The sequence below is a fragment of the Anguilla anguilla genome, chromosome 7, assembly GCF_013347855.1.
Source record: "Anguilla anguilla isolate fAngAng1 chromosome 7, fAngAng1.pri, whole genome shotgun sequence".
In the NCBI taxonomy this organism is placed as follows: domain Eukaryota; kingdom Metazoa; phylum Chordata; class Actinopteri; order Anguilliformes; family Anguillidae; genus Anguilla; species Anguilla anguilla.
In genome coordinates, this window is record NC_049207.1 from 42,422,791 (window position 1) to 42,446,191 (window position 23,401).

The window sequence follows — 23,401 nt, forward strand, 5'->3', positions numbered from 1 at the left end:
TATTTGAATCCAAAAACATATTTGATGCTGGTCTGCTCTACATACATAGTCAGCTTCTTGATCCTCATGCTAAATTGCTATGGGGAGGTGAAGCGCTCCATAGATACAGTATTGTATGCCACATGCAATGGTCGATATAGGGCTGCTCAAGATAAACACGAAACACTTCCGCGATTACCCGGGTGCTAAGAAGTATGTTCAGTGAAGTTTTGTACTGTGACCGAACAGGCATAAACTGTGAAGTCCCTACGGTTTCACCAGAGTTTTTTTTTTTTTTAACTGAGCAAATTTTCTTAACACATTGTAATATATTTTTATCCAATTCTTTGACTGAATGGGTAATTAAAGGTATTTTAAAGCATGATTTTTGTTTCTGTGTTTATCAACATGAATATTACGCAGTTCGGTAAAGATGCACATTTTTAACTTAACTCTATCTTGAGGCTGGGTAGATTTGTAGTTCGATGGGAACTTGTGTAATGACGAGTAGTCGTCAAACTGTGAAGCCAGATATATCATGTACAGATCTATCATTATATATTCTTGAGCATTGAGTTATAAATAAATTGTTTAATAAACTCTGAGATAAATATTAGATTTGTTTCCTGTTGTCACTTTTACCCCCAAAGCATGATTTCCTGCACATTATTTACATCTAGATGATAGCATAGGTGTCACGATACGGGGGCTAGAACCCAGGCGCAGAGTGGGAACAAACACGAAACTCAAGAATGTAGATACAAATAAGACTTTACTAAAAAAAAAAAAAAAAAAAAAAAAAAAAAAAACATAACAAAGAACCACGAAGGGAATATAACAAAAACTAAAAGAATATTTAAAAAAAACAGAATTTCACAAGAACAGAAAACAAATGGCAGAAGCACAAGCAGGTCAAAACCACGGGCAGTAACATCCGGTTAGAACAAACACAAGTCGGAAACAAACGCAAGGAACCAGCACCCGAGTCAATGGGACTAAGAACTTAAATAGACTGAAAACCAACAAGATACAGGAGGGCACAATTAACAATCAAACCAGAACAGGGTGGGAACAACGAGACACAATCAGAAACAATAATAAAATAATTGAAAGCAATAATATAATTAACGGGAACGAGCAGGACACAAAACAAAAGTGCCGCCATCTGGTGGCCCAACAAGCAAAAACAGATACAGAAACACAGAACCATGACAATAAGCTAAAAAATCATTAATGATTAAGCCTTGTCAATAACCTGCATGTCAATAAATCTAATTCACTTTTTATTTAGATTATTTAGGCTCATAAATCGATCCCTGTTCTCATTTAAACTGATATTGTTACTTTCTGCTCAAGTTACCCCAAGCTGAGACTCTTTGCTGTAGCCATTGTCTTCCAAGCAAGTCATTTACTGTGAAGTGCACGTTTTTTTAAAGCAAGGTTTCATATTTTGGGTAAGTTGAGAACTCAGTGAATCATAGCAAGCAGAAGTGCTGCTCTGTTGATTCCACCCCCCCCCCCCCCCCCCCCCACCCCCCCCTTATAAAACCGTTTCCTGCCACAAATTTCATTTTGATGCCGATCAGCACTGAGAAGCTGGTGAGACAGTATCAAAGACATGTCTTATTCTGGTGTGTGATCCAAGAGGAGACAACATGTGGACAGACAGGTACGTGGAACTCTGCAGCACAGGTTGTCTGTAAAAGCGTTTGTGAAACGTCCACCCCTATGTTAAAAATGTCTAAATATAAAAATGTATACATTGGATTAAAAAATTCATGCAGCTCTATGAGCATGTTTATCTCAAGTGTGTTTGGCTATGAAATATTGAAAATGTCATTTACTTGGTGTCAGTTTATATCATACATGTTCATTCCACTGAAGGAATTTTCATTCATTAAATATCCAAAGATTCTAACTGTAAGGGCTATATTTTAACGATTTAAGTCCAGGCCTCAAGTGCATTTAGGGCGTGTCCAAATCCACTTAAGACCAGGTTTTTGTTGGTCAATCGTGCAATCGCTTTCCGCTGCCCCAAGATACTGTAGCAATGCGCCTGACCACACCTCATTTTAAAACCAAGACGCCCATGAGCGCTCAGATGGGCGCCAGTACATTTGCTATTTAAACAACGTGGACGCTAAACGGGAAAATGACAACTGCGTTGGTTTGAAACTAACAAACACACTTGCGTTGCGCTTGGCGCCTCTATGCGCCGGGTGTAAGATAGAGCCCTATAGTATCAACTTCCAACTAGATATTTAGATGTGGATTTTATTAGAAAAAAAATTGTTTTCACAACTGAGAAATATGTTACTGTAGATAATACTACAACACTTGCTGAGGTAGTTCCTATTTAACCATTTCATTCACCCTGATGAAGCTTCAGAAGAAAACAGCAACCTGTACAAAGAGTGAAATAAAGCTAGGCTTTCATCTGCGGTAGAACTAGAAGGGAGACAATGCAAATGTCAACACTCTCGATACCAAAGGCAATGAAACTGAAGCTATATTGATTTTAAGTTTTACTCGTAGACAAATTTTGCAATAGAAATAAACATAAGTTTTCAATAGGGTCTTTTAGAAATCAGTAATACCTTAGCGATGCTTTTGTTGTGCACATATAATGTAGATATACTGCATACAAAATTCTGACGAGATTGTTAGACCTTTGAGAACAAATTCTCATTTACAACATGATGTAATGTTGATAATGGAATGTCACTTGGTGACTTGAAATATGAAAAAAACTTAATTATGATTGTGTTAACCACTCAAGCTTGAAATTTAAAGCAGAATATTTCTTCACCTTGGAGAATTTGTCATTGAAATTCATTAGTGAGAAACAGGATCTGGAGGAACAGGATTGAAATGTGTTCAGCTTTAAAAATGCATTTATGACAGAGGGGAATGCTGCTCATTTATAATGGTAAGATTTTCAATATATCTTCTTTTTCTCTTTTACTATCCCAATTTAGACATCAACAAAGCACTGCAAATCTCAGGTTCTCAGAGAAGACAGCTGTGTGGTCAGCTATGAAGAACATGGTGTTGATTCTGTGGATTATGTCTGTTAGCACAGTTCAAAATACATTTGCATCGGACATGCAGAGAACCATCCAGGACCTCTCATTTCAAAACTTGACATCAGTGCCCAAGGGATTATCTCCCTCCATTGAGGCTCTAGATCTCTCCCACAACAGAATACAACGCCTTGCCTATGATGATTTCTCAGAAATGTCAAATCTGAGATTCCTTAATGTGTCTTGGAACATCGTCAAAGAGATAAATCCCGATACGTTCAGATCGACATCATACCTGGAGTACCTTGACCTCTCGCACAACAAGCTTCAGAACCTGCAGCAACAGGATTACCTGCTCTTCACGCCCAAACTGCAGTTCCTGGACTTGACGTTCAATAACTTTTCCACGATGACTCTTGGAGAGATGTTCAATTCCCTAAAAGAGTTGCAGAACATGGGGCTCAGTGCCGAAGTGGTAAAGAGTAAAGACTTTGGGAGTATTGCTGACATTCATCTCCAGAACATGTTCCTACAGTTGGAAAACCTCACCACGTATGAAAGCAACAGCTTGCGAAACATCTTGTCGAAGAAACTGGGCATCGTTCTGTCAAACCGTCCAACAGACGAAGCACTGATCACTGATGCTCTGTCTGCTTTTGATAAAGTGGACCTAGTGGGCCTCAACGGTAGCCAAACCTACCTTTCAACATTTCTGAGACAAAGTAAGAGCATCAGAACTTCACATCTTTACCTGACTAACATTGAGATGACTTGGCCCGTGGCTGTTGACCTGCTCAATATCGTTCGCCAGTCAACCATCAAACATCTCAGCATATATATGATAACCATTACAGGGCAAATCACTCCACAGAAGTTAAACCCAGAGTCTCACCTACAGTCTTTTACCATTAAAGGGGCCATCATTACTAATTTCATTATCTTCCAAGGTAACATTTATGATTTCTTCATCAATATGAGGGTTGAGCGTTTGACCCTTGCAGAGACGTCATTGATACAAATGACCTGTCCGAATGCGCCAAGCCCTATAAAATTCATGGACTTCTCCGACAATGCCTTTTCCGACCGTATTTTTTCCGTTGGTGGGAAAGAATGTGTTAGTCTACAGAACGTTAACACTTTGATTTTAAAAGGGAACCGTGTGCAGAACCTAATGGAGCTGAGCATGCGGCTACAGTACATGACCTCACTGCAACACCTGGACGTCAGCTTCAACTCTCTGTTTTACTCGGATACACTTGGGAATTGCCACTGGCCTTCCAGCATAGTACACTTGAATCTGTCCTCCAACAGCCTTGGCAAATCTGTCTTCAGCTGCCTCCCTCTCAACATAGAGACTCTGGACCTGCATAACAATCAAATCGAAGCCCTCCCAGACAGACTCTTCCATCTGGACATGCTGACATACCTGGACCTCAGCTCCAATCAGCTCCTGGACGTCCCTAGCTGCCGTGGTTTCACAAACCTGGCAGTGTTCCTTCTGAGAGACAACTCCCTCCACACCCCGTCCATGCGCTTCGTGGCCAGCTGCCCGAGGCTGAGGGAGATGGACGTTCGCGGGAACCCGTTCATGTGCACCTGTGGCCTGAGGGAGTTTGCGGCCCTGCAGCAGCGCCACCCCATTAAACTTCTCCACTGGCCGCGGGCCTACAGCTGCAAATATCCCGAGGCCTGGAGGGACAAGCTGCTCAGGGACTTCCGCCTGCCCGCCATATCCTGCAGCGCTGGATTTCTGGCGGCCGCCATCCTCTGCCCGGCCGTTGCCGTCGCCGTGGCCACCCTGGTCCTGTGCAAGAGGCTGGACGTGCCCTGGTACCTCCGAATGACCTGGCAGTGGACGCGTGCCAAACGTCGAACGAGGCGCCAGGAGGACCTGGAGGGCGTCCACTTCCATGCCTTCGTGTCGTACAGCCAGCAGGACGCTGACTGGGTGAATGGCCACCTCCTGCCGGGCCTGGAGGAGGGCGGGGCGCTGCGCATCTGCCACCATGAGAGGAACTTCATCCCGGGGAAGACCATCGTGGAGAACATCGTCCACTGCGTGGAGAGGAGCTACCGCTGCGTCTTCGTGCTCTCCTCACACTTCGTCCGCAGCGGCTGGTGCCACTACGAGCTCTACTTCGCCCAGCACCAGCGCCTGTCCCGCGGCTCCGACAGCGTCATCCTCGTCCTCCGCGAGCCCCTGCCCCAGTACCTCATCCCCTCCAAGTTCTACCAGCTGAAGGCCATGATGGCTCGGCGCACCTACCTGGAGTGGCCGCAGGACCCCAACAAGCAAAGGCTGTTCTGGGCCCACCTGCGGGCTGCCCTTCAGGCCCCCCTGCCCCCTGCGCCTCTCGACCAAGACCAGCAACCTCTGATAGCGGGGGACCTGTGATAGATTAGCCGCTCTCAAGACCTCTAGATTTTTCTGCTTCAAGATGTAACAGACAATAATCATCGCTGCTGTACAGAAATGTTCTCTGCATGTAGAAACCGACTGAGGTCAGGCTTCCGTTTTCAGTCCAACATCTCATCTCACCAAATGAGGTTCAAAGAAGTTAAACAATCTTTTATTTCCGAGGAGCTACAAGTGAAATCGAAGCGGACTTGACCTCGAGGCCTCTTAAACAATATGTCTGCCTCATCACCCATTCTCTGTCGGTAGACTCTACCTGTTGGAAGCCTTTTCTTGGTAGACTTTTTTTCCCTGCTCTAAAGTTTCCTATGTGTTTCCTGATTCGCAAATGGGTGGAGCCACCATGTGTCAGGTGTCAATCCCTTATCAGGACAATTTGATATATTTTACTATGGAGGGCAATGTTTTCATTGGTAACTCCATCCATGACAAGCTAATGAAGCTTCACTGTGTCATCTCTAAGGGACATGCATTGTCAGATAAATGCAGGAACTGGAGCCACTGATTCGAACCGCTGTTATCTTGTTGAAATGTCAGAAAGTGAACAAAAAATCAATGCTGAAACCCGATACAGTGTTATATTGACGATGTTTGATCTGAACGTTTAGCCTTTGTGTTTCAATTTCACGTCCTCGCCTCTTACACTTCTCTTTGGTTTGTGGCCTCCACAGCTGAACATACAGGGCTGTAAAAGTGGCAGGTCACAACTGTGGGGTCATGCAAATACCAAATGAACTGAAACCTCATTGTCAGACTACGGAAATGTAAAAGCATTCTTCTAAACGTTCGCGCACCGTCCACATCCAGATTAGAATCCCTCCTGTGGTTACATTAGTGAAGGGGTTTTTAACAGAATCCCTCCCCCGCCCCCTTAAAAAAAAAAAAAATTTAATTGTGCATTTATTCAAATCTGGGCCAAAATAAATTAGAGATGATACCCTGGAAACACAGTTAGGTACAAAATGTCAGATGGTGATATGATATTTGTGAATGATATTTTGAAGCTATTTTGAAGCCGCAAATCAAGATGTAGTGAGAGTTATAATCTAAAAGGAACACATAAGGGGAAGTTAATTGACTCACTAAAGCCTCTTTATGAACTCACAGAAGAAATTGGGGCATTTATAGATGGCCTGTAAAGCCAGTAAAGGAGCAATTTCATTTTGCAGTCCTCTGGTCAACATGCACACCTTGTTATCTGCATCTAGCAGGTAGGTCAACAAAATATTAATACAGTTATAGCTTTTGGAATCAACAGCCAATGTGCCCTATCATCTGCAATTTTACTTGCAATTTCTCTTAATATGTTTCCCTATGTTTGGAGTTGCGTTTGCATCCCAAAATCAGAGTGACAAAAATTGCCAACATGTTCTGGGTTTAGTAATGCAAAGGATTACTACCTCCAGAGATATATTTGATACAGCCATTATAGTAAATGAGGGCAGTTCTATATTTGTTTGTCTGACGTAGGATTAAGTAAGAGGGAAGGATTAAATTTGGTAGCTTGTATGTAACACTGCTGCTTCAATATAATATCTATTTTTTTTTTTAATTGGAATGAACTGCTTTGTTTAATAATGTTCTGAAAATATCCCATTTTATTCACCTGCAAATTATAAACTATTATTGTTAAAATTAATATGAATGTAACATTTTTGTCAAAAGGTATCTAAAACTATTTGATGTGCAAACCTCAATTTTGCTCAGAAAGTTGGAAGCAGTACATGGTTTCCCTTTCAACATCCCCTCGTCCAAACACATACTCAAAAAAAGTTTTAAATGAACAAACCATACCAAACCATTGCTTTTTCAGTTTTATTTCATTTTCTTTACCACTTATGTATTCTTGCACAAGTCAAATAAAAACCATTTACATGAGTTGAGGCTTTTAAATTCTTTTTGATGCATTCCCTGTTGTCAATGCAATGGCTAAACACCAAAACTGTTTATTTTATGCTTTTTCTACTGTAAAACACAATGTGAGTGTGAATCACAGATCATTATTCTCTTCCTGTATAGCCTTGTATAGCCTGAACTGGAAGAGAATAATGATCTGTGTGAATCACAGATCATTATTCCCTTCCTGTATGGCCTTGTGTAGCCTGAACTCAGTGACCTCTGGCTAGTCTCCTGGATTGTGGCTGAAGAATGCACCCAGGTGGCTAACAAGACGGGTGCTACTGTGAAACGGGTCTTTTCAAAGTGAGTTTTGCAATCAGATGGAATGCAGAGACAATCTCTTGCTTGATGTCACCGCAGTCACTGTTTTGTTCATTCATCTTGTTCCCCAAGCATAAGACCAGGAAGGGAACGAGCAGGTGGGTTACGACACCGCAGTGGTGCCAGAATGCATGCATGAGGCTCTGAGAACTGGCAGCAGCTGCATTACGGCCCAATCTGTGGGACATACATCTCTGGTGCTTGCCACTGCTTTGCCAATAGGTTATCAGAAACCTCCAGAGCAATTCTAGGGCACCAAAGATACAACAGCATTTCAATTGAATCAATGAAGGCAAAATGTATCATATTATGTAACAGTAGTAATAATAGTTCTTTATGATAGAATATGTATGGAGCATCATTCTTGTCATCTCTGACAGTGCTCTGTATTTCGTTAGGAATGCTTTGGAAAGAAAAAAAGGCTTCTTTACCAAATCCTTATGTATGATTCATGGAAGCCTAAGGAGTTTGAACTTCAAAGTTCAAAGTTCTTATTTTTCTGCAGATTCGATGTGCTCATTATACTTCATAAAATGTGTTTGAAAGCTTTTGCTCTCTCGTCTCTCTTGGGGTGCGGAGGTGACGGCGGAAGCATTTGTTTCAAGTGCTGAAAGTTCGGAAACCTTCAAACAAGGGAGAAGTCTTCGTCGGTGCTGTCTGGCGATCTTCTGCTCGCGAGTTTGGATATGACGGATCTTACTCATTCCGGATTCATTACCATATCAATCAGAGTGGTTGAAACAGCAACCACTCTGCTTCCTAATTAGCGGGAGCTTTCCTGCTCTGTCTCTGTTTAGCTCCACAATTTGTTCTGACAACCTTTTCTGCCTGATAGATGTGCCGTGTTCTACTCGCCGCGGCTTGGAGCTCTCGGGATGTAGCGCGTATTTAATAACGGTGCGTATGAATTCTCCCATCACCATTTCCTCATTTCTCTTCCATCTGGTTGGTCGGAGTAGATTTATAGAGGGAGGTAGAGCGCAATATTGAATTATTGTGCGGTGTTGCAACATCGTTTCGACAAAAATCGAAAGTGATGATGGGACGGGCACATATTGAATTTGCACAACTGTGAGACATCCATAGCCTGACTGATGTTCCATGCCTCCTGCAGCCAATCAGAACGCAGGTGGATATTGCTGTCCCAACAAAATGGCACCAGAACCGTTTTCTGCCCATCTACTAAACAGCACTGCCAAATAAGAGGGTGCTTTACATGCACTGTGTCCGCTGTTTTATCACTGTTCTTCTTTATTGCTCAATTCCGCAGTTGTATATCCCTTCACCTCGTCTCAAAGATCCATCAGCCGAGCCAGCTGTCAAGCCAGAGGATTGCGCAACTGGCAGCCCACAGGAGTATAATCACCCAGATCACTATGGCATAATGAGGCGGGTATCACCCTGCCACCTGCCACCCCCAATCATCCCCCTACCCTCACCCCCCAACACCATTGCCAGTTTATGCGTCCCTGAACAGGGCTGTATGCATCAGTTGCTTATAGCATTGTCTGGATTCAGTGAATTCATACACTGAGCTGGAGTGCTTTTGCTAGATACTGTAAGCTATGTAGCTGCATCATTTGTGAGCCTCACGACTGTATAATTTGGCTGCGCCACTGAAATGACTGGATTTAGGGGTATGTTACTGTTAGGTCATCAACAGAGTTGGAAGCTGGTGCTTAGTCAAATTCCCTACTAGAGATGCATGTAAACTATCCAAATCACCATCAGTAGGTATAGTCTGTATATAGTTATCTCTGTGCTTTAATGTATTCTCACACTGTTGCATTTACTGAAGATCTCCACTTCCGGATAAGAGTGTCTGCTAAACGATTATAATGTAGTGTAGGCTAATGTATGTATCCTGTATTACATTACAGGCATTTAGCAGACCCTCTTATCCAGAGCGACTTACACAACTTTTTTTTTTACATAGCACTTTACATTGTATCCATTTATACAGCTGGATATATACTGAAGCAATGCAGGTTAAGTACCTTGCTCAAGGGTACAACGGCAGTGTCCTTACCCAGGAATCGAACCTGCGACCTTTCGGTTACAAGCCCAGTTCCTTACCCACTGTGCCACACTCCGTCCATATAGTATAGTATGTATGTATAGTATAAGCTCAAAAATAATTAATGATTAAGACTTGTCAATAGCCTGCATGTCAATCAATCTAATTCACTCTTCATTTAGATTACTTAGGCTCATAAATCGATCTCTGTTCTCATTTAAACTGATATCATTACTTTCTGCTCAAGTCACCCCAAGCTGAGACTCTTTGCTGTAACCATTGCCTTCCAAGCAAGTCATTTACTGTGAAGTGTACGTTTTTTTAAAGCAAGGTTTCATATTTTGGGGAAGTTGAGAACTCAGTGAATCATAGCAAGCAGAAGTGCTGCTCTGTTGATTCGCCCCCCCCCCCCCTTATAAAACCGTTTCCTGCCACAAATTTCGTTTTGATGCCGATCAGCACTGAGAAGCTGGTGAGACAGTATCAAAGACATGTCTTATTCTGGTGTGTGATCCAAGAGGAGACAACATGTGGACAGACAGGTACGTGGAACTCAGGTTGTTTGTAAAAGCGTTTGTGAAACGTCTACCCCTATGTTAAAAACGTCTAAAACGTATACATTGGATTAAAAAAGTCATGCAACTCTATGAGCATGAGTGCATAAGTGCATAAGTGTGTTTGGCTTTGAAATATTGCAAATGTCATTTACTTGGTGTCTGTTTATATCATATATGTTCATTCCACTGAAGGAATTTTCATTCATTAAATATCCAAAGATTCTAACTGTAAGGGCTATATTTTAACGATCTATGCCCATGCCTCAAGTGCATTTAGGGCGTGTCCAAATCCACTTTTACTGGTTTAAGGGCGGATAATCTGAGCGCAAAGTAAGGCGCATGGTTCAAAGGCTTGTACTTAGTCTCTTAATTAATCATAGGTGTGTTTTGGGCGTAACACGAAATAAACCAATCAGAGTGTCATCTCCCAGTCCCTTTAAAAGCCAGGCGCGCTTGCACCTTGGCGGATTGCTATTATAATGGCGGATTTGCCAAGTAGTAGGAACGAACGCTTCTCTGCAGAGAAAATGCACAATATATTTTTTTTAATATCGCACGCCGTGCACCCGCTCACGTAGGGGCATACTACTATCATAATGCGCCCTTAAAATATCAGTAAAATACGGTGCCATTGACTTAAGACCAGGTTTTTGTTGGTCAATCGCGCAATCGCTTTCCGCTGCCCCAAGATACTGTAGCAATGCGCCTGACCACACCTAATTTTAAAACCAAGACGCCCATGGTCGCTCCGTTGGGCGCAAGGACATTTGCTATTTAAACAACGTGAACGCTGGACGGGAAAATGACAACTGCGTTGGTCTGAAACTAACAAACACACTTGCGTTGCGCTTGGCGCCTCTATGCGCCGGGTGTAAGATAGAGCCCTATAGTTTCAACTTCCAACTAGATATTTAGATGTGGATTTTATTGAGAAAAAAAAAAAAAATTCACAACTGAGAAATATGTTACTGTAGATAATACTACAACACTTGCTGAGGTAGTTCCTATTTAACCATTTCATTCACCCTGATGAAGCTCCAGAAGAAAACAGCAACCTGTACAAAAAGTGAAATAAAGCTAGGCTTTCATCTGTGGTAGAACTAGAAGGGAGACAATGCAAATGTCAACACTCTCGATACCAAAGGCAATGAAACTGAAGCTATATTGATTTTAAGTTTTACTCGTAGACAAATTTGTAATAGAAATAAACATACGTTTTCAATAGGGTCTTTTAGAAATCACTACCTTAGCAATGCTTTTGTTGTGCACATATAATGTAGATATACTGCATACAAAATTCTGACGAGATTGTTAGACCTTTGAGAACAAATTCTCATTTACAACATGATGTAATGTTGATAATGGAATGTCACTTGGTGACTTGAAATATGAAAAAACCTTAATTATGATTGTGTTAACCACTCGAGCTGGAAATTTAAAGCAGAATATTTCTTCACCTTGGAGAATTTGTCATTGAAATTCATTAGTGAGAAACAGGATCTGGAGGAACAGGATTGAAATGTGTTCAGCTTTAAAAATGCATTTATGACAGAGGGAAATGCTGCTCATTTATAATGGTAAGATTTTCAATATATCTTCTTTTTCTCTTTTACTATCCCAATTTAGACATCAACAAAGCACTGCAAATCTCAGGTTCTCAGAGAAGACAGCTGTGTGGTCAGCTATGAAGAACATGGTGTTGATTCTGTGGATTATGTCTGTTAGCACAGTTCAAAATACATTTGCATCGGACATGCAGAGAACCATCCAGGACCTCTCATTTCAAAACTTGACATCAGTGCCCAAGGGATTATCTCCCTCCATTGAGGCTCTAGATCTCTCCCACAACAGAATACAACGCCTTACCTATGATGATTTCTCAACAATGTCAAATCTGAGATTCCTTAATGTGTCTTGGAACATCGTCAAAGAGATAAATCCCGATACGTTCAGATCGACATCATACCTGGAGTACCTTGACCTTTCGCACAACAAGCTTCAGAACCTGCAGCAACAGGATTACCTGCTCTTCACGCCCAAACTGCAGTTCCTGGACTTGACGTTCAATAACTTTTCCACGATGACTCTTGGAGAGATGTTCAATTCCCTAAAAGAGTTGCAGAACATGGGGCTCAGTGCCGAAGTGGTAAAGAGTAAAGACTTTGGGAGTATTGCTGACATTCATCTCCAGAACATGTTCCTACAGTTGGAAAACCTCACCACGTATGAAAGCAACAGCTTGCGAAACATCTTGTCGAAGAAACTGGGCATCGTTCTGTCAAACCGTCCAACAGACGAAGCACTGATCACTGATGCTCTGTCTGCTTTTGATAAAGTGGACCTAGTGGGCCTCAACGGTAGCCAAACCTACCTTTCAACATTTCTGAGACAAAGTAAGAGCATCAGAACTTCACATCTTTACCTGACTAACATTGAGATGACTTGGCCTGTGGCTGTTGACCTGCTCAATATCGTTCGCCAGTCAACCATTAAACATCTCAGCATATATATGATAACCATTACAGGGCAAATCACTCCACAGAAGTTAAACCCAGAGTCTCACCTGCAGTCTTTTAGCATTAAAGGGGTCACAATTACTAATTTCTTTTTCTTCCAAGGTAACATTTATGATTTCTTCATCAATATGAGGGTTGAGCGTTTGACCCTTGCAGAGACGTCATTGATACAAATGACCTGTCCAAATGCACCAAGCCCTATAAAATTCATGGACTTCTCCGACAATGCCTTTTCTGACAGTATTTTTTCCGTTGGTGGGACAGAATGTGTTAGTCTACAGAACCTTAACACTTTGATTTTAAAAGGGAACCGTGTGCAGAACCTAATGGAGCTAAGCAGACGGCTACAGTACATGACCTCACTGCAACACCTGGACGTCAGCTTCAACTCTCTGTTTTACTCGGATACACTTGGGAATTGCCACTGGCCTTCCAGCATAGTACACTTGAATCTGTCCTCCAACAGCCTTGGCAAATCTGTCTTCAGCTGCCTCCCTCTCAACATAGAGACTCTGGACATGCATAACAATCAAATCGAAGCCCTCCCAGACAGACTCTTCCATCTGGACATGCTGACATACCTGGACCTCAGCTCCAATCAGCTCCTGGACGTCCCTAGCTGCCGTGGTTTCACAAACCTGGCAGTGTTCCTTCTGAGAGACAACTCCCTCCACACCCCGTCCATGCGCTTCGTGGCCAGCTGCCCGAGGCTGAGGGAGATGGACGTTCGCGGGAACCCGTTCATGTGCACCTGTGGCCTGAGGGAGTTTGCGGCCCTGCAGCAGCGCCACCCCATTAAACTTCTCCACTGGCCGCGGGCCTACAGCTGCAAATATCCCGAGGCCTGGAGGGACAAGCTGCTCAGGGACTTCCGCCTGCCCGCCATATCCTGCAGCGCTGGATTTCTGGCGGCCGCCATCCTCTGCCCGGCCGTTGCCGTCGCCGTGGCCACCCTGGTCCTGTGCAAGAGGCTGGACGTGCCCTGGTACCTCCGAATGACCTGGCAGTGGACGCGTGCCAAACGTCGGACGAGGCGCCGGGAGGACCTGGAGGGCGTCCACTTCCACGCCTTCGTGTCGTACAGCCAGCAGGACGCTGACTGGGTGAATGGCCGCCTCCTGCCAGGCCTGGAGGAGGGCGGGGCGCTGCGCATCTGCCACCACGAGAGGAACTTCGTCCCGGGGAAGACCATCGTGGAGAACATCGTCCGCTGCGTGGAGAGGAGCTACCGCTGCATCTTCGTGCTCTCCTCGCACTTCGTCCGCAGCAGCTGGTGCCACTACGAGCTCTACTTCGCCCAGCACCAGCGCCTGTCCCGCGGCTCCGACAGCGTCATCCTCGTCCTCCGCGAGCCCCTGCCCCAGTACCTCATCCCCTCCAAGTTCTACCAGCTGAAGGCCATGATGGCTCGGCGCACCTACCTGGAGTGGCCGCAGGACCCCAACAAGCAAAGGCTGTTCTGGGCCCACCTGCGGGCTGCCCTTCAGGCCCCCCTGCCCCCTGCGCCTCTCGACCAAGACCAGCAACCTCTGATAGCGGGGGACTTGTGATAGATTAGCCGATCTCAAGACCTCTAGATTTTTCTGCTTCAAGATGTAACAGACGATAATCATCGCTGCTGTACAGAAATGTTCTCTGCATGTAGAAACCGACTGAGGTCAGGCTTCCATTTTCAGTCCAACATCTCATCTCATCAACTGAGGTTCATAGAAGTCAAACAATCTTTTGGAGCTACAAGTGAAATCGAGGAGCTACAAGTGAAATCGAAGCGGACTTGACCTCAAGGCCTCTTAAACAATATGGCTGCCTCATCACCCATTCTCTGTTGGTAGACTCTACCTGTTGGAAGCATTGGTAGACTTTTCTTCCCTGCTCTAAAGTTTCCTATGTGTTTCCTGATTCCCAAATGGGTGGAGCCACCATGTGTCAGGTGTCAATCCCTTATTAGGACAATTCGACATATTTTACTATGGAGGGCAATGTTTTCATTGGTAACTCCATCCATGACAAGCTAATGAAGCTTCACTGTGTCATCTCTAAGGGACATGCATTGTCAGATAAATGCCAGAACTGGAGCCACTGATTCGAACCGCTGTTATCTTGTTCAAATGTCAGAAAGTGAACAAAAGAATCAATGCTGATACTCGTTACAGTGTTATATTGAGTATGTTTGATCTGAACGTTTAGCCTTTGTGTTTTAATTTCACTCCCTCGCCTCATACACTTCTCTTTGGTTTGTTGCCCTGTGCACTGTTTTTTCCTGTGCAATTGTGCAACTTTTATTTTTAACAAAGCTCAAGTCTTGAGATCCCCAACAGGTTCCTCATATCCTTAACCCAGTCTGTTTCCCATCATCAGCATGAGTAGGAGTTTCAAGTTCCTCCACAGCTGAACATACAGACGCGGGGCTTTTAGAGTAGCTAGCGGCAACAGCAGGGTCATGCAACTAGCAAATGAACTGAAACCTCATTGCCAGACTACGGAAATGTAAAAGAGTTTTAGGTTGTAAACCAAAGAGCACTGTAATCCACATCCAGATTAGAGGCCCTCCTGTGGTTACATTAGTAAATGGGGTTTTTAACACAACCCCAACCCAATACGCCCCCCCCCCCCCCCCCCCCACCCCCCCTTTAAAAACCAAAAATTTCATTGTGCATTCATTAAAGCCTGGACCAATAACAGGCATTGACCACAAGAGGGAACCCTTGAACTAGCAGACTGTCTGTGGGCAGTGTGGGTTTAGAGCTTGTTCCTAAGAACTGGCCTCTGGGCCCCGTTTGTGTTCAGGTTAATGAAGATATCTGAGTGTTACGTGAAGTCTCTACGATAGTCACTATTGCTCCCGTTAGGGCCAGACACAGGCTACCTAATCAAAATGTGTTTTGGGCCCATAGTTAGAAAGATGGGTTTGTCTAAAATGTGTTTGAAGGCAAATTAAAACAGTGTTAATTTGTATAATATAACTCACACAGTGGCTGTATTTTAAAAAAATCAACTATTCTCATTCACAAATAAAAAGTAATTACCGTGGAGCTTGTAAAATTGATGTGTCACCACTTTACTGGCAAAGAATTGGAAAAACCTGAAAAACAAATATTGTTTTTGGCATTCCAGGGTTAATGTGTTGTACTATTCTTATGGAATTATTACATACTGATTCTAACCGCAACACAAATTAGAGATGATACCCTAGCAACACCGTTACAAAATGTCAAATGGCGCCCACAGAATGATATTTTGAAGCCATTTTGAAGCCGCAAATCAAGACGTAGTGAGAGTTGTAATCTAAAAGGAACACATAAGGGGAAGTTAAATGACTCACCGAAGCCTCTTTCTGAACACACAAAAGAAATTGGGGCCATTTATAGATGGCCTGTAAAGCATGTGATGTTCATGGACAACACTTCTGGGACAGGATCAGGCAGTGAAGGGGCAATTTCATTTTGCAGTCTTCTGGCCACCATGCAAACCTTTTGTAAGCTGTTTCCAGCAGGTAGGTCAACATAATATTAATACAGTTATAGCTTTTGGAATCAACCGCCGATGTGCCCTATCATCTGCAATTTTAATTGCAATTTCTCTTAATATGTTTCCCTCTGTTTAGAGTTGCATTTGCATCCCAAAATCAGAGTGACAAAAATTGCCAACATGTTCTGGGTTTAGTAATGCAACGGATTACTACCACCAGAGATATTTTTGATACAGCCATTATTGTAAATTATAGGAGTTCTATATTTGTTTGTCTGACGAAGGATTAAGTAAGTGGGAAGGATTAAATTTGGTAGCTTTTATGAAACACTTCTGCTTTAATCTAATATAATAAAATAAAATAAAATAAAAAACATTTGGAATTAACTGTTTTGTTTTCAAAATGTTCATGAAATATTCAATTTTATTCACCTGTAAATTATTGACTATTGTTGTTAAAATTGCTATGAATATAACATTTTATAGCAAAAGGTCTTTAAACTATTTGATGGGCAAACCTCGATTTTGCAAAGAAACTTGGAAGCAGTACACGGTTACTTTTTCAACACCCCCTCACCCAATTACATACCCAAAAATTAAAAAAAAAAAAAAAAAAACACTAAGAAAAAAAAAACCTTTTAAATGAACAAACCATTCGTGTTCTGCTTTTTCATTTTTTTTTCCACATATGCATTCTTGCAAAAATAAAAACGCATTTATATGAGTTAAGGCTTTTAAAAATGATTTTTGATGTATTCCCTCTTCTCAGTGAAAAGGCTAAACACTGAAACCTTTTCTTTTTTTCCTTTTCCCACTCTAAAACGCAACATGAATGCATGAATCACAGATTATTATTCTCTTCCTGTATGGCCTTGTGCAGCCTGAACTCAGTGACCCCTGATTGGTCTCCTGGACTGTAGCTGAAGAATTCAGGCGGCTAACAAGAAGGGTGCTGCAGTGACACAGGTCTTTCTAAAGTGAGTTTTGCAATCAGATGGAATGCAGAGATAATCTCTTGCTTGATGTCACCGCAGTCACTGTTTTGTTCATTCATCTTGTTCCCCAAGCATAAGACCAGGAAGGGGACGAGCAGGTGGGTTACGACACCGCAGTGGTGCCAGAATGCATGCATGAGGCTCTGAGAACTGGCAGCAGCTGCATTACGGCCCAATCTGTGGGACATAAATCTCTGGTGCTTGCTTTTGATAAGTACTTCAGTGTTTGTATTCTTTTTTACACATTTACAAAATGGTATACAAGAAAAGACAGAAAGAATATATATATATATATATATATATATATATATATATATATATATTTATTTAAAATGCACATTAATATTACATAATCAAATTTACAATTTGATTAGGTTCCATGGTGTATGTTTCTTTTGTTGTATGTCCAAAGTTCCCATTCTTTTCAGTTCAGTGACTACCTGGCTGAAGACTACATCGCTGGAGATGTTTACCTGGATAACAACCACCTTACACCTTGTCCTCCACAACTTTGCCACCACTGTACATATCAGCGTCCAATAAAAATCTCTATGTGTATCTGACCGCTACTTTGCCAATAGGTTATTAAAAACACCCAGAGCAATTCTAGGGCACCAAAGGTACAACAACATTTAAGTGGAACCAATGAAGGCAAAAGTTATCATATTATATAACAGTAGTAATAATAACTCTTTATTATAGAATATGAATGGAGTATAATTCTTGTCATCTCTGTCAGTGCACTCTATTTGGTTAGGAATGCTTTGGAAAGAAAAAAAGGCTTCTTTACCAAATCCTTATGTATGATTCATGGAAGCCTAAGGAGTTTGAACTTCAAAGTTCAAAGTTCTTATTTTTCTGCAGATTCGATGTGCTCATCATACTTCATAAAATGTGTTTGAACGCTTTTGCCCTCTCGTCTCTCTTGGGGTGCGGAGGTGATGGCAGAAGCATTTGTTTCAAGTGTTGAAACTTCTGAAACCTTCAAACAAGGGAGAAGTCTTCGTCGGTGCTGTCTGGCGATCTTCTGCTCGCGAGTTTGGATATGACGGATCTTACTCATTCCGGATTCATTACCATATCAATCACCGTGGTTGAAACAGCAACCACTCTGCTTCCTAATTAGCGGGAGCTTTCCTGCTCTGTCTCTGTTTAGCTCCACAATTTGTTCTGACAACCTTTTCTGCCTGATAGATGTGCCGTGTTCTACTCAGGCGCGGCTTGGAGCTCTCGGGATGCAGTGCGTATTTAATAACGGTGCGTATGAATTCTCCCATCACCATTTCCTCATTTCTCTTCCATCTGGTTGGTCGGAGTAGATTTATAGAGGAGGGTAGAGCGCAATATTGAATTATTGTGCCGTGTTGCAACATCGTTTTGACAAAAACTGAAAGTGATGATGGGACGGGCACAACTGTGAGACATCCATAGCCTGACTGATGTTCCATTCCTCCTGCAGCCAATCAGAACGCAAGTGGATATTGCTGTCCCAACAAAATGGCACCAGAAACATTTTCTGCCCATCTACTAAACAGCACTGCCAAATAAGAGGGTGCTTTACATGCACTGTGCCCGCTGTTTTATCACTGTTCTTCTTTATTGCTCAATTCCGCAGTTGTATATCCCTTCACCTCGTCTCAAAGATCCATCAGCCGAGCCAGCTGTCAAGCCAGAGGATTGCGCAACTGGCAGCCCACAGGAGTATAATCAACCAGATCACTACGGCATAATGAGGCGGGTATCACCCTGCCACCTGCCACCCCCAATCATCCCCCCACCCCCCAACACTATTGCCAGTTTCTGTGTCACTGAACAGGGCTGTATGAATCAGTTGCTAATAGCATTGTCTGGATTCAGTGAATTCATACACTGAGCTGGAGTGCTTTTGCTAGATACTGTAAGCTATGCAGCTACATCATCTGTGAGCCTCACAACTGTATAATTTGGCTGCACCCCTGAAATTACTGTACCTAGGGGTATGTTACTGTGAGGTCATCAACAGAGTTAGAAGGTGGTGCTTAGACAAATTCCCAACTAGAGATGCATGAAAACTATCCAAATTACCATCAGCAGGTATAGTCTGTATATAGTTCTCTCTGTGCTTTAATGTATTCTCACACTGTTGCATTTCTGAGACTAATACTGATGATCTCCACTTTTGGATAAGAGTGTTTGCTAAATGATTATAACGTAGTGTAGGCTAATGCATGTATCCTGTCCCTCACCACAACACACACAGCCAGAGAAAACAAGGGCACAAGTCAGCTTGCAGGCAGTGTTTGCTATCTGCTGTTGACACACTGCAGCCAACCACAGCCCCCCCCCCCTTTTCACAGGGTTTAATAATCAACAACTATTTTTAATTTGTCTGGAGGAAGAAGAGCTAAACTTTTCTAAGAGCGGCTCAGAAGCTTTCTGCTAACGGAAAAACGAAACAAGAAACGATATGGTAATTGGACGGAGTGTGGCACGGTGGGTAAGGAACTGCGCTTGTAACCGAAAGGTCGCAGGTTCGATTCCCGGGTAAGGACACTGCCGTTGTACCCTTGAGCAAGGTACTTAACCTGCATTGCTTCAGTATATATCCAGCTGTATAAATGGATACAATGTAAAGTGCTATGTAAAAAGTTGTGTAAGTCGCTCTGGATAAGAGCGTCTGCTAAATGCCTGTAATGTAATGTAATTGATTATGCTTTTCAAACAGTAGAAAGAGGGGAAACGGTTTGACTCTTCAGCAAATGTGCTCGTCTGAAAATGTAGCACAAAAGAAGCCCTACATTTCCCAGTTTCTTGCTGACATTAATACTTTAGGCTCTGAATTGCAAACGCTCATCCAGCTAGAGTCAGCTCAGATCTATTTCTAGACTGTGGTCCTAAACCCCCTAGTGCAAGCAAGAGGCAGGTTTCTAAAAGCAGTACTACTACTTCAGTCCAAGTGAGGGCGCTCATACACCTTTTCACTCCGCAGAAGGTGCCGTACCCTGGCCTATTAAGTAGAGGTTCTTCCAGGATTTCAGTTTTATTAGAAAAAAATCAATACATGAGACCAGTTTCCGAGGTAAATAGTAGGGTCAATGGCAGAAGGGCGATTTTGAGAAATATTAGAAAAATATAAATCACAAGCTGACAATAGAGGTAGGCAGAGAAGGCAACCTCCATTCAAGCCTGTATGCCAATGTGACATTGTTTTAGCTATTCCCACTCAGTTTAGCCAGGGTTACAGTTACATTTGGGATTGGTCTGGCATAAACGGTAAGGTTGGCACAGATTACTATGGAAAGACATACTGCTTTTTGGACAGACCTACGGATCAGTAAGCAGACCCATCTCCAATGCCAGAGCGAGCAGTGCAGGGCAGATCGAGGTACACCAAGATCGATAAAATATTCCGGTTTACCTGACCGTCATTCAGCACTGACCATTTTCACTGTCATAAAACCAGCCTTTTAGAGGCTGAAACTGGAGGAAGTGCACGGAAATGTGTTCTATTTGTGCAGCTATTGTGCTGGCCTGTGCAATTTGCGCAAGAACTTAAGTGCTCCGGCTAGTAATATTGTTGCGATCGCCACAGACGATAAGGTACACTCAGCAAAAGCGGGGTAAACTGACACACGACCTTGTGTGTCATCACCTGGAAGTAAACACTCCGGTTTTTTTCCCTGGTGTGATTACGCGGCGCTTGCTCGTGTTTGACGCGGCGCTCAGCGCCCGGCCGCTCGAGACATTTCTGCGTTGACACAAGATCCATGCTGAATTAATGGGAGCCTTTCAGGGCTTTTAATTCATCCGGCTGATGGATTGTACAGTGATTTGCCTCGCCGTCGAGATTCAGTGGAGGCTTGTCATTATTGTGCGAAATGAGCTTTGATCCGTCTCACTCCCCCAATGCGGTGAACCTCAAATGTGACCTTTGACTGGAGCAAAAGCTAAATTTACCCTGACACCTTCGAGGAGAGTTTTATTTTACAGAGGGCCAAAGAAACCTATAAAAGGTACCCAGGGTACTCACAGTATGGGTATTCTACTTTGGAAATTGTTGTGAATAATACTACTACTACTACTGCTACTACTACTACTACTACTAATAATAATAATAATAATAATAATAATAATAATAATAAGAATTGTGGTGTCATTACTAAAGAGTCATAATAAGGCCTTCACTTCATTCCACACACAGTGGAAAGTGTTCTTTCTTACCTGAGAGACTCAGAGGAGCTCATTAATGTTTCCTGACTGGCACAGTCCTGGGATTTTCAGTTCGCTGTCTTCCCATGAATTAAATTCCAACTCTCCTGCAGATTCCAGCTGCACCGACGCTGCATTTACACCGTCTCTGGAAATCAACTGAGCAGCGGAGCGTGCAGCGCAATTAGGAGCCCTGACAGCAACAAAATGCAAATCAGAATATACGCGCGTCTTTGTGCGCTATAATTACACTTTAAAAGAGTGGTAGACACCGCCTGCCATGGATCGTTTTTTTTTTTCTTCATCTTCCGTCACCGTGGCCGTATGCTTTGAGGGCAGGCTTTCACAGCATGGCGAGACATTCTGCGTGTCGCGCTTCCCAAAAGGCGATGCTCACTGCGGCCCCTTGTGCAGATTTGTGCCGCTGCTCGGGTCCCGCTGGGCCTCACCGAAGATGTGTCGCTCTAGCGTACGCTGTGATCTCTCACATGACATCCGCAGGAGGCCGACTGTGAACCGTCTGCCTGTGAGGTACGAGAATGAACGGGGGGAAGGAGGGAGGGAGGGAGGGAGGGAGGAAGTCAGACGGGGATAGTGAAAGAGTATTTTCTCAGTTGGCTTGTCAGTTTGTTTGTTGTGTCGGCGCCCTTATCTGGAGCGACATACAGAGCAATGGAGCACTTGGAGCTCTATGCAAATGGAAAATAAATAAATATGCTGTACAAGTCATATTACACAGTCACACAAACTGGCAGTGCAGAGCCATTTTATCCTATTATAATACAAAGTCCTTCAGGGCTTAGAAAGAGTCAAGCCTCACTGTGGAGCACTGGATGCTAGTGGTGGAGAGCAGCGAATGAGACGGCCTATAGGAAGAAATGAAAGGCTAGATGTAATTGGTAAATGAGAGATACTATGGATGAGAAGGGAGAGATAGGCATGAATGGAAAGTAAAGAGAGAGAAAGACTGCATGTCCAAAATTAGTATAGAAATAGTGAGAGAGATTGTTGTTATAGCACAGTGCTTAGTTTTTGTTCATTTATACTGGAAAGTCATTAACTGAATTCTAAAATGTTCCAGGACTCCTACTGCTTCATCTTGTTTTGATGTATTGCAAGGTCTCTGCAAACTATATAAAAAAAAGCTTCTTTCATCTGTCATGTCCACAGATTATCCATTTTGAGCAGACAACTGGAAACAACCATGGACATACTGTACTGTAAACTGCTAATACTTCATTATATATTACAAACCACTAAATGGCTGCCTTTTGGAAGTGCATTGGAAGAGGTACACCTGCCATAGCTACTCAGACAATCCACTGGTTTACATTTCTAGATGTCGCAAAAATCGCTTTACCCTGCAAAGAAAGTAAAGTGCATTGCCGATGCCCAAACATTGTTTCCTCTGAGCCAAATGCAAGATCGTTTCCTCCTTGGGATCAGCATCCAAGAGTAATTGCGTCCTCATTCAATATTTAGGCCCGCACCACATCACTTATTTATAACAGATTTAATCGTAAAACTTCTTAACGCAGAGAAACGCGGGAGATTAAACAAAAAAATGCATTGTCCTCTCGCTGCACTTGCCAAGGCAAACAATCTGCATAGTTATTCTGTCATAAGGGTAGTCGGGAAGATAGGACAGCGAGAAAGAAATCCATTTAGTTGGTGCATTTATTTAAAAGGAAAAGACAGATCAGTGTGTGCATTGCCTGGGACATGTCTGTCATATCTCCCCCGTATCAAAAGCGCTACTCCTTTCAACCCTTCCTTTTCTGGAACCTTCTCTGATGCGAAGAGCTAAATACACTGATTGCCTTTCCCCCCCCTAGAAAATAGAATGAAGTTCTTGGTATACAAGTGTACATGAAAAATGGAAGGTGAACTACAATTAATTTTTCAATGATTTTCAATTTTCTCTTTCAGTTAAAACCACTCTTCTTATTTTTCCATTAAAACCACCAGGGTTTTTTTTCCCAGCACGCTTCAAGCGATATGTCAGGAAACATGGCCTTATTA

General features: G+C 42.9%; 2 protein-coding genes across 3 annotated transcripts; both read left to right on the top strand.

The window, feature by feature from the left end:
* Positions 1 to 1,529: 1,529 nt before the first annotated feature.
* LOC118232044 (toll-like receptor 6) lies at positions 1,530 to 15,347 on the top strand. Of its 2 annotated transcripts, XR_004766205.1 has the most exons (3): positions 1,530 to 1,648; positions 2,958 to 5,549; positions 14,431 to 15,347. XR_004766205.1 is itself a non-coding variant. In XM_035426583.1 (2 exons), the coding sequence occupies exons 1-2, from the start codon at positions 1,635 to 1,637 to the stop codon at positions 5,395 to 5,397; spliced, it is 2,454 nt and encodes an 817-aa protein (XP_035282474.1). In that variant the 5' UTR covers positions 1,530 to 1,634; the 3' UTR covers positions 5,398 to 7,296. The 2 variants fall into 2 exon arrangements, 1 of the variants encoding a protein (XP_035282474.1); XM_035426583.1 differs by lacking the exon at positions 14,431 to 15,347 and having other exon boundaries at positions 2,958 to 7,296.
* tlr1 (toll-like receptor 1) lies at positions 10,099 to 14,967 on the top strand. The gene is made up of 2 exons (XM_035426584.1): positions 10,099 to 10,197; positions 11,839 to 14,967. The coding sequence occupies exons 1-2, from the start codon at positions 10,184 to 10,186 to the stop codon at positions 14,276 to 14,278; spliced, it is 2,454 nt and encodes an 817-aa protein (XP_035282475.1). The 5' UTR covers positions 10,099 to 10,183; the 3' UTR covers positions 14,279 to 14,967.
* Positions 15,348 to 23,401: the final 8,054 nt, after the last annotated feature.